At 39.7% G+C, this 20,449-nt stretch overlaps 1 protein-coding gene across 1 annotated transcript in view; it reads left to right on the forward strand.

Moving 5' to 3' along the window:
• Positions 1 to 827: 827 nt before the first annotated feature.
• NECAB1 (N-terminal EF-hand calcium binding protein 1) overlaps positions 828 to 20,449 on the forward strand; it is a 247,317-nt gene continuing 227,695 nt past the window's right edge. Inside the window, exons 1-2 of the mRNA XM_012518134.4 lie at positions 828 to 1,132; positions 7,767 to 7,791. Coding sequence (XP_012373588.1) covers positions 1,034 to 1,132; positions 7,767 to 7,791 — 124 coding nt within the window. The 5' untranslated portion in view covers positions 828 to 1,033. The remainder of the gene's footprint in view (positions 1,133 to 7,766; positions 7,792 to 20,449) is intronic.

Consider the following 20,449-nt stretch of genomic DNA (forward strand, 5'->3'; position numbering starts at 1 on the left):
GTGGATATCTGTATGAAATGTAGCCAAACGACAACGTTTACAACCCTCACTGAAACCCTCGAGCACTGAAAAATTACCCTAGCTTAAATTCTTACACATAGATAAGGTTTGCACCTTTATTGAAACTTCGACTTTCTGAAGCTTGCTGCTTGGACGTGACCTGACAATCCTTTCCCATTAGCACAGCGAAACATCTTTTGAGGCCTACTCTGTGCTGGTCCTTTGTTGGTAGCATTTTCACTTTTAAGTCTCCGAACCCTTTGAGGTAAGTGTCATCATTATGACCATTTTACCGATGAGGAAAACTGAGGCTTACAGATCCAGTAACTTGCTAGATCGTAAGATAAAATAAGAAAGCAGCTCTCGAACTCAGTTCTGGAGAGTCCCAAGTCTAATGGTTTAAGCTCAACCCTAAACTTCCTCCCTTACTTGGCGGCGTGCGATTTCCATGAACCCACCCGCCTTCTGCGAAGTCCTGCAGGCGCGAAAGACCAAGTAGGCAAAACCCCCTCGAATCCCTCTCCACTGGCGTTACGGTCTCCCCGTGGGTGAGCGCGGGGCGTCCTTCCTTCGGGCTCTGGTTGCTCAGGACAAATGCTCTTCGCTCGTCCCCACCCTCCCTGTCGGGGGTACCTTTCCCTTCCCCCGCACACGGGTCGGGGTGGGGTGGGAAGAGCCCCAGGCCATCTGCGCCCCTGACCAATTGCGGTGCGCGGGCCAGAGCCCCCTCTCCAGCGCGCGGAGCTGCGCGTTGCTAAGAGCAGGGATGAGACCGATCCCGGCGCCGTCAGCCAAGGGGAGGGGGAGGCGAGTCAGAGCTTGCGGGAGCGCGGAGGCCAGAGAGAGGGAGGGAGACCGAGCCGGAGAGCCGAGGGAGGCGCGCGAGGGAGCGGACACCCTCGCGGGCTCGGAGCCGGGGCAGCGGCGACCGCGGCCGGGCGCGGGGCGCCGGGGGCAGCAGCTGCGGCCGCGCCCTTGCGGGAGAGGGTGCGTCCTGCCCGCCCGCCGCCGCCGGCCCGCGGGGCGCCCGAGGATGGAGGATTCCCGGGAGACTTCGCCGTCCTCCAACAACTCCTCGGAAGAGCTCAGCTCTGCCTTGCAGCACTCCAAGGGCATGTCGATCTTCCTCGACGTAAGTAGGGATGGAAGGAGTTAGGTCGGTGGTTCCCACATCTTTTCCCTGGGAGGAGGGGTGCGTGTGTCTGTGTGTGGGAGGGAGGGTGTTCTGTTCGGGTGTGGATCCACCAGGGTTTCACTGCACACACACAACAAAAAAACAACCACCCAGAGAAACCAGACAGAGAAACGGCTGCCACTCAACTTGCCAAAAGGTTTGTCCCAGGACTTCCAGCTTGAGACTTCGCAACCCTTAACGAAATTCCAAAAGTTACATTTTCCTAACAGCCTGTGCTTCCTTAGGAACTGGTTGTAAATAACAGCAGTCTCCGTTTGGCTGAAAATGGACGCTTTAAAGGGTGCTAAGGAGAGTGGGAGCAGGGGCCCACCTCTTCTCTAGTGTGCCCTTTTGCAGCGCCCATCCTCGCTGAAGCTTTAAGAGACGAAGGCAAGTCCTGGAGATGGTGGTGCCCGCCATCTCCCAGCCCCTTGGAAAACAAACACGTTTGCTTTTCTTTTTACAGCCATAGCCAAGATCTCAAGATGGTCTTTTTTTCAATGCCACCTCTCTTTTTTCCCCCTTTATTCTCCCCTGTTAATTCTCCTTCCCTGTACCTCTCCATGTTGTAATTACTATTATTACCTTCACCAGTTCTAGCTTTTGACTGTCTTCTCTCTGGTCCTATCCCTGGCTTTCCGAGTATCACTCCCTCCATTTCTTTGATATTCTTTGATATGATGGCCATTCTTTTCCTTTCCCTGCTACTTCTCTGCCTTCCTGCTGTGATCTATCTTTATAGCCGTTTTATTTCTCATTTATTTCTCAACTTTGCTGTTCTCTCCCTTTCTCCTGTTTCTGGTTGCTGTATTTTTCTCCCTGTTGCCCAGCTATTTCTCTGCCTGTAGGTCTCCTGGATTTCCTATTCCTCAGTTGCCTGCCCAGCCCCTCCTCAGTCCCACCCCCACCATCTCCGCGGATGTCCCTGGCTGGGTGGGGACAGTTCTGGCTGGCTGTGTCTTGTTTTGGCATGATACAAAATGGGTGAAGAGCAGCAGGAGTGCTGTGTGTGGTTTCCCCTCTTCTTCTCTGAGTTAATATTGCTTATAAAAGGAGGTGAGCCAGAGACCAAATCTGTTTCCTTTGTGGAGGGATGAAAATAGGAGGAAAAGGAGTTGAGTATCTTAATGGTGAGGCAGATAATGAAGATGAGGGGGGCTAAGCAGTCCTTGTCAGTTCATTTGAATTAGCTGGATTTTTTTAAATTGAGAAACTTCTAGTAATAATTAAGACTGTCTAAGGCAAATGATGTAGGGAAAGGTCCAAATGTGTCTCCTGGCAGCCTCCTCACTCTTTTCACCATGCTTTTCCAATGGAGGATTCAGGCATTCTTAGCCTGGCATCTTCCCACCAAAACACAAGTCACTCCATGGGATTGTTTCAGTAGCTTATTCTTCATGAACACTCATTCTCTGCTCAGCTTGGATCAATAAGATGATGCTATAGTCCTAATGGTTGATTTGGCTGATATTCCTTCAAGCCTGCCATTGCGTTCAGGGCCATAATCTCCTGGAGGAACTGAGCTGGGGGAAGGGTGAAGGCACCTCAGCACACCTGTGAAGGAAATCCTCAGGGGCTGACGAGTGTCAGTTACAGGGCTGATGGCTAAGCTGCGAAGGTGGTTCAAAGAGGGTAAAAGGGGCCTCCGCTCTTTCTAGCCTGCCTAAACTCTGTCTCCCAAATATATCAAGTGAATCCTTGTCACTTTTTAGCCAGTTAACAAATACTGTTGATAGAATGGATATGAAAGGATTGAAGTTAAACAAGTTGAAAGTCATCCTCTCTGCCACAACAACCTTGGCTCAAGTATTCAAAGCGCAGCTTTAATTTTAAAAATGTAAAATCCCACTTACTTTGAGATATGTATCACTGTCCCAAGTTCTGTAAATAAACAGTATCTGGCCCCTACCCTGAAGGAGCTTACAGGCTATGAATAGGGCATGCTTGTCTTCGTATATCTATTATTCTAGACATTTAAAAATATATAAAAGTGATTTCTCATGAGAGGTGTTGACATACTTGTTTTCTAGTGAAATGCTAGATCTTCAAAAAAATCACTGCCATTGGATTTTATCTCAAATAGAAAAGACTTTGTTTACACTTTTCTCTGAGACATTTTGTGAAAAATCTAACACTCTGATGAAATATGTGACATGAAAAAGGATTTGTTACTTGGGGATTTTTGAATTATTCATTTCTGGATCGAATTGCTTTTAGCAAAATAAAATGTGAAATATAAATATATCATTTTATTTGATTAAGTTTAATATATTCTACTAGCCCTGTTAAGAAGGAATTCTTTTTGAATTCATAATAAATAGATGATAGACTTTACCAATTTCAAAGTGCAACAGAAATGAAATCCTTTGGAGGTTTCTGCATCACACAGACTAATTCCAATTTTGAGTAAAACTTTGATTGCCATTGTTTAAATTCCAATGCCACTGGAATAACCAATCCTCTAGAAAATGATTTAAACTGCTTATGAGAATATTGCTAATGAAATGACTACACATACCCAGCTGGCTTGAAACTAGAGATGTGTAACAAGAAAATCAGAAAGATTTACCCAAACTGTTGTGATTTTGTTTCATTTTCCTTTTTTTCCAAATTGGAAATGAGTATGTTAATTAACTTCCCAAGGTTGGTGTGAGTAAGAAGTGAGTATTCTTAGGATAAAAAAACTGAGGGAAAAATATGTCACATGAATTTGCAGTATAATTTACATCAGTGTTGTACATTGAATGAATAATAATAGCTAAATCTACAAATTTCAGGGACTATTTCTTTAAAAATCTAATTGAATTCTTTAAAAATGACAGAATTATGTACCAGTTCATCATAAATACCCTTGAGCCCCCACTGGGTGCTTAGAAAACCTAGCACTGGTACCAGAGTGTGTCGGGGCATGGAGGCTGGTTCTGTGCACACGCACACCCTGCCAACGTGTGGCCCAACCAAGGAAAGGTGATGAGCAGGCGTCCAGCCTGCAGTCCACCAAAGGACAAGGGGGATGATCTTTGTTTGCCTCTTACACCAGTGGACTGTCTCTTCCCAGGTTGCTGCATTCCAAATAACAGAATACACTCTAATTTAGAATACTAATCTGTATATTTTGTGGACTCTCTTTTGAACCGTTACATTAACGAACATTGCTGCTGCACAAAGGGAGAAAAACAAACCTTCTCCTCATCCCTGACAGCAAAACAAATCCCAAATGCAGTTAGTTGCAGCTCCATCCGTCTGATGCCACCTTTCTCCCCACTAATTTTTCCTTTGATTTCTTTTTCTTTTTACTGTTTATTGGCTTTTTTTCTTTTGATATTTCACTAGGAGCAAAGGGCCCATCCCTACTTCACTGGTGAGGTGGAAGTGAGGACGGAAGATTGAGAAGGAGAGAGTGGACTTTCCTGTTTGTCTTCTCTTCCTTCCCCCAGATGAGAATGAACAGCCATGTGCACCTATAAGGCACAGTGGCTGCATAGTCAGGGGCTTTGTGAAAATGAGTAATATTGTCCATCACAAAGATACTTAAGCCCTATGTATACTTATTTGTACTGAGGAGTAAGATGGATAGAGGACAGTCAAAACAAAAACACCTTTCCAGGTACAAGTTCAATGTTTCTGTGACTGAATTCTGTTACAGCAACAAGTTTTCTGTCTTGTTTAGTGACACATACACAGTTGATTGAGTGACGTTAGTCCGGTTGGGAGAATGGCAATTAACCCCGACATTGTCTCTTCTTGTTGGCAAGGTAAATGTTAATGTATTAGTTTCAGGAACCAGCAGAAATAGGGAAAACTGAGTTTTATTCTTATCATCCTACATCGTAAATTGTTTTCACTTGCAGCGCCTACGCTAAATTGAGAAGATGAGAACATATGCACCAATTACCTTTCCTCCATCCATCTTTCAGTGCCACTTCCCTGCATCCTATGTCATGGTGACGAAGGGCCTGGTAGCAAAACCACCTGCTGGCTGCCCAGGCCCAAACACTGTGGTTCACCAACTAGGGATTCTCTTCTGGAAGGTACTCCATGTTTTATGCAGGTCCCAATTCCCTGCCCTGTATCCCAGTTTCTCAGGAGTCTACTACATGACTGCCTTGCTCAGCTCATCGAAATATCTAATTTTAGCCTGGTACATGGGAGGAGTCACTTAGCAAGTATTAGTTCAGTGTATGGTGCTTATTGTGTTGATTTGCTAAGCCTCTAAGGTAATATTTGCATTTCAACATCTGCCTTCAATAACATAAAGTGAGAAATGAGGAAGTTCAGGTGAGGCCATCAAAGAATATCTTTTGGGATAAAGGAAGCTCTTTGATAATCCTTAAATTACAGCAAAGATGTATCACCTGCACTTAAGCTTTTCACAGACCATAGTATTTAAATTTATTTACAATCTATCTAGTGATAGCAATCAGTAAGATTAGCTGACCCAGATTATTATGTAACATAGTATAAGAAACTTAGTTCTGATCTGCATTACATTTTTTATTACTCTGTAGACACAGAGGCAAAATTTGCAGCAGAGACAGTACAGTTTATATTTAATTACAAAGGGCTGTCTTAATAGCAAAGGCTACAATCTTAATTTCATCTCCAAGAGGTTGAATGCTACTTTTGATGGTTCTTTATGAAATAACACAACAGAAGTCCTAGGTCCAGATCTTGGGTGTCATTATTCTTCCCAGGAGCCATTCAAGTCACTTCAAACTTGTGAGCACACAAGAGCTTAAATATAATCTTAGAGTAAAACAGCAGTAAGAAATAGGGGGCAATTTGCTTCTCCCTGAATTTCAGCTGGGGCTCAATAGTGCCAGTGGAAGGGAAGAAGTATGTTGTGATGGTGGGAGGGATCTCCAAAATCCCCCTTAGAGATTGCCTCTTTGGAGTAAGAAGAATTTGTGTCTGATTCAGTTCTAACTGTAGAAGCTCCTACCTACTATTGCATGCAGACTTCCTGCAACAATTAAATATATTTAGTGAAAGAAGGGGATAAACTTCTTTCACACATGGGTGATACATATCTATTGCTGGAAAAATTCCATAAGTGGAATTGTATTAGAAATACTATCAGAATTTTATACTAAAGTACACTATAGTAAACTTTAGATTTATCCATGCTTCATCTCCATTTTGTCAACAGAAGAAATAAAGAATGTGTCTTAGAACTGAAAGCAGTGAAACAGAAAACTTTGAGAATAAGAACTCTTGCTCATGCTTTCAGTGGCAAGAAGAGGCAAACTAAATATGAGAGTAGCCCTGGTTATTTAATCATAACTTCTTTATACTATGGTAGAGGAACATATTTTTTGGTGCTGTATTTAACATAGCTATGTTTTATGTCATCCAGATTATTTTCTCTATAAGTATGCAGTATCAGGTCTAATTCGATGGCAGGTAACAGGAAAGGATAACCCACATTGTCTTAAGGTTAAAAAAAAAATCCTCCTGTGTTGGCTCCTGTACTGAAAAGCTGGAGATCATCTAATCGGGATGGCTCAGAAGGTCATCAGGATCCAGTCCCATTCATTCTATGGACTCTGCTTTCCTCAGAGTATGTTACTTATAGTTTATATGTGATAACAAAATGGCTGACAGCAGCTCCTTGCCTATATCTTCCTCGATTCAAGGCCCAGAGTAAAGAATGCGTGTCTCTCTGTTAACATCACAAGCAAGGCCTTGGCCTATCATTCACTAACCCCAATACATTCATGTCTGAACAGTTGCCATGACCAGGTGGCTGTGACACCCTGTTTGCCAGGCTTGAGTCCTCTGCCCAGCCCTGGAGCACCTGGGCAAGAGTGGAGGAAAGACTGGTTTTCCAGAAGAAACTTAGAAATCATTACCAAAGAATAATGGCCGTAGATGACCAGACAGTTCGTATTCACTGCAGATCATTCTGAATAGGCCCAAATAATATAATCAATGCATGGAAGTAAAGACTTACTATCGACATATGAACTGCCATTTATTCACACTTAATTTCTTTTTTCTCCTTTTCCCCAGCTTTATCGAGGTAGGATTGACTTACATAAAACTGTACATATTTGAAATTTAAATTTGAAGAGTTTTCACATAAACGTGCATCTACAAATCATTACCCAAGTCAAGATAATACATATATCTATTACCTCCCAAAAGTTTCCTCAGGCCTTCTTGTAAACCATCCCTCTATGTGCTTTCCATTCCCAGACAACCCTTACTCTATTTTCTGTCACTGTAGATTAGTTTGCATTTTCTAGGATTTTATAAAAATGGAATTATACTTTAGGTACTCTTTCGAGCCTAGGTTTTTTACTCAGCATAATTATTTTGAAAGCCAAGTCATTGCATGCATCACTAGTTCATTTCTTGTTATTGCTCAGTAGTATTCCATTGTATGGGTATAGCATAGTTTATCCAACCACCTTTTGTGGACATTTGGGTTGTTTTCAGTTGTTGGCTTTTACAAAAAGATCTCAATTGATAAACCTTTAGTTAAAATTGTAATTTGTGTACTAATGATTAAATTTCATTGGAGTATAATGTTTTACTGCAATACTTACAAAAATTAGTAATGCTTTTTTTTTTCCTTTTTCCTTTCCAGATACTGAGGAGAGCAGATAAAAATGGTAAGACCAAAAATTGAGTTTTCTTTTTATAATCTCCTGCCTTTTAGAGCCCCTTATAAAGAATACAAAGGGCAAGAAACTGACACAAAGTGTCAGTCTCTTGTACTTGTAACAGCTTTAGGCAAGTTTATGCCTCAAAGATAGTCAAAGGAGAAGTTGGCAGAGGGATTTACATTTGACTGGAAGATGGCCTTTATGGTCTTAAGTAAGGAGCTTTGTCATACTTTGGCTCTAGCACTTTCCTTTCATGCTTTAAATTAATATTAATGTAATAACAGCTTCTATTTATCAAGTGTCTACTGCATGTCAGGCGTTGGATCAAGTGTTTTGCATGCATTATGTCTTAGAGTAATGAAGATACAGAGCTAGGACTTGAACTGGGGTTTGAGTGACATGGAAATCTAGGCTGTCCACTCTGTACTTCATAGTTGCCTTACTGCTGCAGCTGCATTCTTAAATGGTTGCCAGGACGTCTGCATTGTCAAACTTATCTCTATCCCATGACTCTTGTCCATAGCTCCCTTTCAAAGTATATGCACTGGGATTGATAAGCAAATAAAGATAGAAAAGCAGAAGCCAGCAAACCAGAAGAAAAAATTGCTATGTCAAAGGTACTGCAGTTTAAGTTATGCCTGTATCAAGTCCACTTATAATCTGTTATAAGCAATACCTTTTGATTTCTTTATGCCACCAGAAATTTTGTACCATAGAATAACAAGTCAGAGCTTATTAAATTTATACTGCTGGTATTGTATAGTGCTGTAATAGTAGTATAGTTTTCACAAAAGTTTCTGTCGAAGTCCCATTTCTTAGCTATGGGGAGAGATTACAGTCAACGTCCAGATCTGATAGTTTAAAGACATACCGTAGTCTAGTTAACCGTTAAACAGCCAGATCAAGAAGAACTTGACTGATACTAGGCATCTTTCCACAAAGCAGAAAAAATGTTCCCCAGAGGAGCAATAAAATAGTGTCCCAAGCCCTGATAGTACTTAACTATGCCTGTCCATCTAAATGGTTTCTCAGATTATGCTCTGGTTATTGATATGTTGTTAATTCAAGGCTTTTTTTTTTTTTCACTTGAAGCACTTTTTAAAAAACTTGTAGTTACAGGTAATGGAACTATCATCCTGTCTTTTCATCCTCACCTTTATCTTGAGTCTGCTATTCAGAAGCAGGGACATCTTTCTGTCTCCAGGACACCCGCCTCTCATTTCAGCAGTCCACTCCCATTCAGAAATGCCTTATCTCCCTCTCAGCTCAAGGTTCTAATTGTCTTAGGCTATATCTTCATTTTCCTGGAATGCAAGGTTCTGATTCAGGGCCACTATTATCTTTCTATCTTTCACTCTTCTTTCCACCAAAAGTCCCCCTTTGTTAGCCCATTATAATCCATCATCGTATTTAAAGACCCCTGACAATCCAGTTCAGCTGAAAACTTCGTGTGTTACACCACGTGGGTGGCCCTGTTCAGGTCCATGTTTCCTCACCTGCCTCCTCCCTTGTGACGGCTCCCACTCCTTGCTCCCTTTCCTAAGGCCCGATCCTAAGGTGCTATCAGAGGCCCCTGCCCTTGCTCTCACCTCCCACAGTCCTCACCATGCATCCTCCTCTGCAGTCCACAGAAGCACTGGAGGTTCCCGGAGCATCCCTCCATCTTCCAGGCCTCTGTCTTTCCACTGTTAGATAGCTCGAGAATGCTCATGTATTGCTCACATTTCTGCTCAGAAGGCACTTTATCTGGGAAACCTTCCCCAACTCCCCGTGGCAGGGCCCCGCTCTCTCCCCCCTGTGCTCTCGTGGTGAAACCCTTAGAGTAGAGGACTGCAGTAGTTTGCTGGAGATTCTCTTCTAAAGCAAACATTCCTCTTCAGAGAAAGGGACGTGGGGTATTAACAGACACTGAGCCTGGAGAGTATGTAGCACTCAGTGGGATGTTCACTTAATGAATTAATATTGATTGAGAATGTTCTCTGTTAGCCATCTTCCTCTGTCTATCTACTCTTCCCCACACCTCTCATCCCTCCTTACTCTTCTATCTTATTCTCAGTGTAAATTGTGTGTGTGATGGGGAACAGGGTGCTGGGGAGGTCAAGTTAACACTCAGGGATGATCCCAACCCTCATCTACACTCCTCCTCTTCCAATCTTGCTTGTTAGTGTGCAGGTGCTTAGTATGTTTCCATTTGTGCTTGTTTGCTTGCCGGATTCAATATGTTTTTATTTAGCAAAAAACTTCAGGCAGCCAGGGGAGGTGTTAAATCTTAACAAGCCCCAGCTGCTTGTCAGGGTACACTGCTTGCTCATTTGCAGAGCCCACACTCCTTGCTCTCTACCCCCAGTCTATAAAAGCTCAGTAGGTGCAGGTGACTCTCATTGCCTACTCAAAGAGAGGCGTGTGAAGCTGTCATCCACCAACATCCACTGACACTGACCCAGTGGCTGGCCTCCTTGGGGGACTGGTCAAGGTGGGATCTTTTCTCCTGCTCTTTTCCCTTTGTGCTGTGCAAGCAATAAAGTGGTCATTTGCTGGGAGCCTCTGTTGTGCCTGAATCTTATTTCCCTTGATGCACCGTATCGCATCTTGGTGTGTGTGGGGGGTGTGTGGCAGAGTTTGGTAGATCTGGGTTTAAATCAAAGCTCTGCCTTCGAGCAGCTTTGTGGCTTTGGGTAAGTAGCTTAAGCTTTATACCTTCAACTTTTTCATCTATAAAATGGAAATAATGGCATCCAATCTGTTGTAAGGTTATAAATAATAAATTATGTAGTAGAGTCCCCTTTGCAGTTCCTGGCACATAATAAGTAAATACATGCCCAATTTACTGCTGCTATTATGACTTCGATGATCACTACTGCTACTAAAAGCTTAAGCTGTTTTTTTATGCTGTGTTTCCTTGGGTATCTGAGACCCTTGGTGATCCAGGAATCATTTTTATTCCAGTGGAGCTTAGTGGGGAAAAAACTAGGCTAGTTGCCATACATGCAGAATTGAAAGAGGGGAAAAAGGTTAGTGGATAATCCAAATGAGAAGAAACTAGCATGAAAAATTAACCATCGTTCTGTGCCATGTGTTCATCATATTTGGTATTTGCAAATAAACAGCTGTTACATATACTCATCTCTTGAAACAGAATCTCCTATTCTAGAGTACTTTGTGGATGCCATAATTGGATGGAATAATGAAGGGAATGAGGGGCATTAAGCAGTATGGTCATTATCTTGCCAGAGTTCAGATTTGGCTTTTGAAATATCTGACATGGAAGAGAAGCTTCTGGAGAAATGGGGGTAGGGGGGTGCATGATTAGCAATTAATTATAATAATGTGCCTTGGAGAGTTTATTTTTTGTTTTATTTATTTGGTTTTAAATCATAGGCTAGCATCTCAGACATAAAAATAGGCCTCAAAATAGGATTGCTTAGGAGAAACATGAGTACTTTGGTGTAAATAGCCCAAAATTTAATCTAGAAATGCAAAATTTCTGAGAAAGCTTACTTAACATGCAGAATGAATGGGAATGGAAATGGAAATGAAATATGGAGAGGTATAAAACTTACAAAAATATTTATTTTTAAGCTCAGAAAGACTCAGTGATGACAACCATCAGACTTCTCTTGTTGGTTTGCACTTTCTAAGATCTATTGACCTTCTTGATCAGCAAAAAAGTAGATGCATGGGTGTCACATTTGGTCCAAATTTAATGACTGATCTCCCTAAGAGATGCTTATAATTCTCCTCAAAAGTCTTTAGTGCACTCCATCAGCCTGTACATTTTAAATCTGTGAAGGCAGAGACCATTCTATTTTGCATATACCAAATCTACAGTGGTAAGCAAAATGCCTGTCACATCCTAGGTGCTCAGTAAATATTTGTGAATTGCATTGTAGAGTGCTTCACCAACAATCTGACCTTGAAAACTGAAGAAGAAAACAATATGTCGTTTAATAAAACTAAACACTGTTGCTTATCTCTTGTTTATTCATTACTAGTATTAGCTAGAATTCCTTGAGGACATATTATGAGCTAGGTACTCTTCCAGTTGCTTTATATGCATTGTGCTCAACCATTATGAAAAGTGTACAGAATCATTTAGCACAGAGAAAACACAGTTTCTGAGGCTACACAAAGTTGTGTCTTGCCTCTTTTTCTTTCTTAAGCACTATGACCATCCATGGACAACTAATTCCTCTTCCCTGTGCCTCAGTTTCCACCACTGAAATGGGATAATGTTACTTCTTTCATAAGATTTCTTAAGAATTAAATGAAACTATACCTATAAAACACTTAGTTTTGATGTCACATGTAATTACTCGATATTTTTTAACTATATTTATTGTCTTTTATAATGAAGTAAATGAAGCTCAGAGGTGACATCACCTTCTCAAGGTTAGATAGCTCATAAAGAGCAGAACCAGGGTTTTGAACTGAGGCCTATCCAACTCCAGATTTGGTCATCTTTTCACTTTTTTACATATGCACATATGTATTTCAGTCTACACAGCCATATGTAAGTATAAGTTATAACCTGAGTTTGCAGAGATCCTGAATATGATGTCCCACCCCAATATGTGGCAGTTTTATTGATTAAATACACTCTTTGCTTCTTTAGTAATAGGAAAGAATTATAGTTCTTTGAATGACTGGTCCACTTTAAGAAAGAACTTTGGCAGTTAGAAAGCCTAGTTAGAACATAGTTGATGTAGTACTTGCATATTTGGGTCTATTTTGAACTCTATGGGATCCTTACATAGCCAACATAAATAGATTATGTGGGAATTGGTTTCAATTTGGTTGCCCGAAATTTGATTTACTCAAATTTCATCATACAGCTATGATGACTTAGGTAGAATGGTAAAATAAATATTAAGTGCAAGTATTTTTCCTGAAGGCAGGGTCATGGGCCAGCAAAGTTTCCAAGTACTAACCATAGGTCTCTGATTCTGTCTCTTGCAACTTGATTACAAGGCTATCCTTCCATGTAATCTACTGAGCCAAGCATCCCTGGACTTTCCAGCCTCTCTCTTCTTTGGGTCAGGACTCTGAGCTCCCAAAATGATGGTAAATTTAAGGGCTGGACCCTCGAAACTAGGATTATTGACATAAAGCTGATCTTTTTCATAACTCCCTACTCTTTTCTCAAGGTGTTTGGGAAAAATTAGTGAAATTGACAACCCAATAATAACTTATTACAGACAAATTGCCAGTAAAGTTCTCAGCCCAATACTCATATTTATTCGCCAGGGAAATGAAAACCCTTCATCTGCACACTGCTTATTTTGAACATCAAAGCAAAGTCTGGTAAGAATGATTCATTAACAAGAATCCACAAAACTCTCCTGTTTTAACAAGTACCCTACTAGGAAAAGCAGCTCACAGAGCAGTGGAATATGTGGGAGAAATCCAGGAGTACAAGTTTGGAGTACAAATTTTTGTTCAAAATAAGGAAAGACAGATTTTTTCCCCCATAGTATGATTTTGTCCAAAATGCAAAGCAGTTTCACACTTAAAAACGTGTTGCTTTTCTGTCAAAAGCAGAAAGCTGTGAGAATTCTTATCTTTACATAGCTTGGCTTATCAACCATTACAGAAACAAACAATTTAGATCCCAATTACTGAGCCCTGGATGGCATTCATGGATTGTAAAAGGCTCAGAAGTCAGGCCTCCCGGCAGGAACAAAAATGTACCAACCCTAAAGAGTGACTTCTATCTTTACTACCTTGTAGTCAACATCTATAAGGCTTGACAGCCTCGCATCCTTTTTCTTTTGTTTCTACAACTAAATTATCTGTTCTAGTCCATCTAGATTCAGGAGACATGTAGAAATAGGGTGAAGTTTATGACTTTGCAGTCAGACTTTTTTGAGTTCAAGTCCCTGCACCAATGGTTACCTGTGTGACCTGGGCCAGCTACTTAACTTCCTCTTGTACAAAATGGAGATAACAGTGATTTTCACAGACTTGTTAAAATATTAAATGAGATGATGTATGCAGATGTCTCAGAATGGTACCTAGCCCATGGGAAGTTCTCAATAGGTGTTACAGGGAAGCGGACTTGGCCCAATGGATAGGGCATCCGCCTACCACATGGGAGGTCCGCGGTTCAAACCCGGGCCTCCTTGACCCGTGTGGAGCTGGCCTATGTGCAGTGCTGATGTGCACAAGGGGTGCCCTGCCACATAAGGGTGTCCCCCACATAGGGAAGCCCCATGCGCAAGGAGTGCACCCCGTAAGGAGAGCCACCCAGCGCGAAAGAAAGTGCAGCCTGCCCAAGAATGGTGCCACACACATGGAGAGCTGACATAACAAGATAACGCAACAAAAAGAAACACTGATTCCCAGTGCCGCTGATAAGGATAGAAGTGATCACAGAAGAACACACAGCAAATGGACACAGAGAGCAGACAGCTGGGGTGGGGGGGGGGCATGGGAAGGGGAAATAAATAAATAAATTTTCAATAGGTGTTACATATTTTTATTTTGATCCTAACTCCTATTTGGATCAAATACTCTGCTCACCCTCCCACAGGCTATGAGGCATCCATGTGACAACACACTAGACACTCAGCATCTTGCTTATGAATGTGAATTTTGGCCATGGTCAGAGGAAGGTGATTGTTGCTGAATTGTCCGTGAGGCAGTGCTTGGATATTCTATCTGTGATGATCTTTCAAAGATCCCAGGAGCTGCCTTGGTGCTCTTCATAAACGTTATTCTATTGCTATGGGAACATGGAGGAAAATTTAATCCTGCCCAGGGTGTTGTCGTCAATCATCCAGGTAAATGAGTTGTATGGGGGACAATTAATTCCAGCCAAAGGGAAAGAAAGTACAGAGACTTAGAACTAGAACAGGGAAACGGACTTTGGCCCAGTGGTTAGGGCGTCCGTCTACCACATGGGAGGCCCGCGGTTCAAACCCCGGGCCTCCTTGACCCGTGTGGAGCTGGCCCATGCGCAGTGCTGATGCGCGCAAGGAGTGCCCTGCCACACAGGGGTGTCCCCCGCGTAGGGGAGCCCCACGCGCAAGGAATGCGCCCCATAAGGAGAGCCGCCCAGCGCGAAGGAGGGAGCAGCCTGCCGAGGAATGGCGCCGCCCACACTTCCCGTGCCGCTGACGACAACAGAAGCGGACAAAGAAACAAGACGCAGCAAAAAGACACAGAAAACAGACAACCGGGGGAGGGGAGGGGAATTAAATAAATAAAAATAAATCTTTAAAAAAAAACCCAAAAAAACCCCAGTTAAAAAAAAAAAAAAAGAACTAGAACAATGCACAGGAAACAGCCACTGAGCACAATTTCTCTGTTTTTAAAATATATATTGAACATCACCATGTTCCTGACTGACACAAAACTCTTAATCCCAGCTGTCAGACTTGTTCCTCAGAGCAGAGTCTCTGTCCTTAGAAAATGGTGCTGCTTTTCAGCATTTACTTTGGCTAAAAGATTCAGAGGCTTCCATGATTCTTTTCTATCTTTAACTTCATATCCAATCCATCAGCAGACTCTGTTGGCTCCACTAACACCTTCAAAGACTAATCACTTCTCACTAATTCCACTTCCATCTCTTCTCCCCTACATAGCCATCATCATTTTGTACCTGGCTTACTGCAAAAACCAGCAGGTTCGGTATATTTAAAGCTTCATAAGTCAGTGGCCAAAGTAATAGAGATAAACAATGAATTTGATATTTTTGGATGTATAATTAGTAAAAACATGGTAATTAACCAGAAATTTAAGTGAAAAAGGTGAAGATATGTTGTGATATATACATATGCACGGAGGAGTCACGTTTCTAGTTTCTGCCTTGGATACCTAGGTGGGAAATGACTAATTTCTTTATGTTGATGACAGTGTCCTATCGATTAAAAGCCTAAATTTGTTGTAATATTGGATCTCTTCATTATGAGAGAGTGTGTTCCTATTATCTGTAGATGTATTAGTGAGGTTTCTAATTGATCTCTTTAATACTCTACATCTAAATTGTTCAATATATTTGAACAGTCAATAGCCTATATGTTATAATACTTACATAGCCATAAGAAAATTCAGATCTCAAAAGAAAATAATAGTTATGGTAGTAATAACAGTAAATAAAGTTACTGAAGAATGGCTATGCCAGATACTATGCTAGTACAGTATGCATAATTTCATTTAATCCCCATAAAAATCTTGTAAGGAAGATCCTATTCCAATTTAACAGTTAGTCATCTGAGACATACGTAACTTGTCCATGGACATGCAGCTAGTAAGTAGAATTTATATTCAGATTCCCTTCTAATCCAAAGTGCTAGCACTTAATCAGTATGCTTCATTTGCTGTAGCTCATAAGTGTAGCAGAGTTATGCTATTGAAATCTAGAAATACCAATTTTTCCAAGTCAATGTGAAGTAATTCAAGTAACTTAAAAACAAAAAACAGTGTATAGATTTGTTTGGGCTATGATCTTGTTTAAGGTGACATGATAAAATGGATGTTTAGAACCAAAAGGAACAACCTTGACTCTTGACTCTTGTCATTCATTCATTCATTCGCCTAATAGTTTGAGTTCCCTTTGTGTGCCGGGTACTATGCTAGCTGGTGGGAATAGAAAGACAAACTCTGGTTCGTATTTATTAGGTTATGACCTTAGACAAATTAAGTAGTCTCTCTGAGCTTGTTTTTTCCTCTGTTAAGTAGGACCAAGATCTAATTCTATGGTTATTGTGAGAAATAAGCAAGCTAAATACATGTAGCTTCAATGTTTTTTAATATATAATGAATACTCAAACATTTCAGTTGCCTTCTTCCTTTACTAATTCCATATAGGCCCTAAAGATGGATTTCCTCACTTGTGAGAAAGGATACTATGGAAAGAGGTCTGTGAAAACAGTGAGTCCTCAAAAAGTAATAACTTCTTTGTTAGGCAAGTCATACATTTATGTAATGAAAATTAACTCCCCTTTGATTTTTTTTTACTTAGAGAATTTGTACGTTTACAGAAAAATTAAGAAGAGTTCCTACTTACCTTCCCCCACAGGTGGTTTTGCCTATTATTAACCCTTTGCATTAGTGTAATACTTTTTTTATACTTGATGAAACAATATTATAATTTTGCTACTAACTATAGTCTATAGTTAACATTAGGGTTCACTGTTGTTGTACAATCCTGTGTGTTTTTAAAAATTTTTCTTCTAGCGGCATATTTGTCACCTAAAATTTCCCCTTTTAACCAAATTCAAATACATAATTCAGTAGTGTTAACTGCTTTCCCAATGTTGTGCTACCATCAACCACTGTTACTAAAACTGTTAGCCCAAACAGAAAATGTGTACCAGTTATGCATCAACTCCCCATTCCTTACCCTCAACTTGGACCCTGGAAAACTCTACTCTATTTTCTTATTCCATTAATTTGCATATTCTAATGATTTCATATCAGTAAGATCATACAGTACCTACCATTTTGTGTCTGGCTTACTTCATCCAACATGGTGCCTTCAAGGTTCATCCTTATTGCATGTATTAGAGCCTCCTTCCTTTTTATGGATGAATAATATTCCATTGTGTGTAGATACCACTTTTATTCATTCACCTATTGATGTACACTTGGGTTGATTCCATCTTCCAGTCATTGTGAATAATGCCTCTACAAATATTGGTGTGCAAACATCTGTTTAACTTTCTGAGGAACAGCCAAACTGTCTTCAGCATAAGCTGCACCATTTTATATTTCTACCAGCAATGAATGAGTGTTCCTATTTCTCTACATCCTCTCTGACAATTATTTTCCATTTTTTAATAGCCATTCTAGTGTATGTGAAATATTATGATATTTGGGTTTTGATTTGCATTTCCATCATGACAAATGATTTTGATCATCTTTTCATGTACTTTTTTGTCTTTTATTTTCTTTGCAGAAATGCCCATTCAAGTCTTTCTGCCCATTTTAAAATTGGGTTGTCTTTTTGTTTTTGATTTGTGGGATTTCTTTGTATAATCTGGATATTAAACCCTTATCAGGATATGTGGCTTTCAAATATTTTCCTCCTTTCTGCAGGTTTTTAAATTTTGTGATGAAGTCAATTGTACAAGTGTTTAAATTTTGATCAAGTCCCATTATCTTTTTTTTTCTTTTGTTGAACATGCTTTTGGTGTAGTCTAAGGAACTATTTGCTTAACACAAGGTCTTGAAGATGATGCTTTTGTGTTTCCTTCTAAAACTTTTGTAGTTATGGTTCTTATATTTAAATACTTAAATATTTTGCGCTGATTTTTGTATTTGGTGTGTATTAGGGGTCCACCTCCATTCTTTTGCCAGTGGATATCCAGTTTTCCAGCACTGTTTGTTAAGGAGATTGTTCTTTTCCTATTTAGTGGAATTGGCTGTAAATATGAATGGGGTATATTTCTGAGCTTTCAGTTTCATTCTATTGGTCTGTATGTCTGTCCTTGTACCAGTATCATGTTGTTTTGATTACTGTAGCTTTGTAAGAAGTTTTTAAATCTTGAAGTGTGAGTCCTCCAACTTCATTCTTCTTTTTCAAGATGATTTGGCTTTTCAGGGTCCTTTATTCTTCCATATAAATTTGATGATTGACTTGTCCATTTCTGTTGAAATTTTGGTTGAGATTGCATTGAATCTATAATTGCTTTAGGTCTAATTGACATCTTAACAATATTTAGTCTTCTAATCCATGAATATAGAATATCCTTCTATTAATTTAGTTCTTCATTGATTTCTTTTAGGAATATTTGGTATTTTTCTATGTATAAATGCTTTACGTCCTCTGGTTAAACCTATTCCTAGATATTCAATTCTTTTAGTTGCTATTATAAATGGATTTTCCCCCTTGATTTCCTCTTCAGATTGTTCATTATTAGTGTATAAACACTACTGGATTTTTCAGGACTTTCTCTATATAGGATCATGCCATCTGCAATTAGGGAAATTTTTACTTCTTTCTCTCCAACTTGGATGCATTTTATTTCTTCTTATTGTCTAATTGCTCTGGCTAGAACTTCCAGTACAAAGTTGAATAACAGTAATGACATTGGGCACCCTTGTCTTGGTCCTCATCTTATAGGGAATCCTTTATCTTTCACTATTGAGCATTATGTTAGCAGAGGGGTTTTCATATATGACCTGTATTGTGTTGAGGAAGTTTCCTGCTATTCCTATCATCTGAAGTGTTTTCAATCAAGGCAGGATGATGGATTTTGTCAAATGCCTTTTCTGAGTCATTTGAGATGATTTTTTGTTTTCCTTCATTCTATTAATTTGTGTTATGCTGATTTTGTTATATTGAATCATCCTTGCATAGCTGAGATAAATCCCACTTGATCATGGTATACAATTATTTTAATGTGCTGTTAGATTTGGTTTGCTAGTATTTTGTTGAGATTTGCATCTATATTCATAAGGGATATTGGTCTGTAATTTTCTTGTGTTTTTTAAAATCTTGCTTTGGTATGAAAATGATATTTGTCTCATAGAATGAGTTGGGGAGTGTTCCCTCTTTAATATTTTTTAGAAGAGTTTGAGCACACTTGGTGTTAATTGTTCTTGGAATATTTGGTACAATACACCAATGAAGTCATCTATTCATGGGCTTTTGTCTTTTGGGAAGTTTTTGGTTACTGATTTAACTTCTTTAGTTGTTATTGGTCTGTTGAGATCTATTTCTTCTAGAGTTAGTATAAATATTTTGTGTGTTCCTAGGAATTTTTCCATTTCATCTAGGTTATCCAACTCCACGTTATCTTATCTTTGGGTACATTTAATGATAATATCCTCTTAAACTCCTTTATATTTCTATGGGGTCAGTAGTAATGTCTACCCTCTTCATTTCTCATTTTAGTTATTTGTATCCTCTTTCTTCATCATTCTAGCTAAAGGTTTGTTCTCTTTATTATTTTCAAAGAACCAACTTCTGGTTTTACTGATTCTCTGCTGTTTTTTTTTAAACAAAATAATTTTATGTTATTCTGTTGCTGTGTAAGACATAACATTTTTACAAGGCTTTTTGGGGCTACAATTAATGATTAGCAACACATAATAGTGGTCTAACTTTCTAAACAACAATTACTAAACAAACTGGATGCCCTCTCAGATATGCACAAACTGCATGCAAAAGTACTAAAGTTTTAGACTTGGTCTTGTGTAATTTATATCCTCTTTCTAGTGTATCAAGAAATCACATTTACTTTAATTTGTGAAAAGTAATGCTTATATTCTGACAGCAAAATGCTATTTTTATTACACAGTAAAATGGATACCAGAACTGCAAAGGCATGAGTGTAAGTGAATTATTATTGGAAAAGGAAGTTGTCAACTTAAACAGCATTATATGAAAAAGGAATAAGGAAACTCCCTTGTCACAGATATATATGACCTCCATACTATATTATGTAGGAGGCATTTCAATTTGTGGCCCCGTCCCCCAGCCCAGAAATGCCAAAGGCTTTTCCATTTAATATAATATACTTCTGAATTCCTACTAAAAAAGAATTCATTAAAAACATGGAAAAGTTGATTACTGAAAGGAAATCCATAAAGAAGAGTAAGGAAGAGTATGTAGAAATTGAGAAGTTATATAGAATACTTTTAAACTGTAATTTACTGCATTGTCATATCTTCACAGTAATACACAACACAGTCTACCTGCAGAACTAGTCTGAACTAC

The sequence above is a fragment of the Dasypus novemcinctus genome, chromosome 14 (genome assembly GCF_030445035.2).
Source record: "Dasypus novemcinctus isolate mDasNov1 chromosome 14, mDasNov1.1.hap2, whole genome shotgun sequence".
Classification (NCBI taxonomy): Eukaryota; Metazoa; Chordata; class Mammalia; order Cingulata; family Dasypodidae; genus Dasypus; species Dasypus novemcinctus.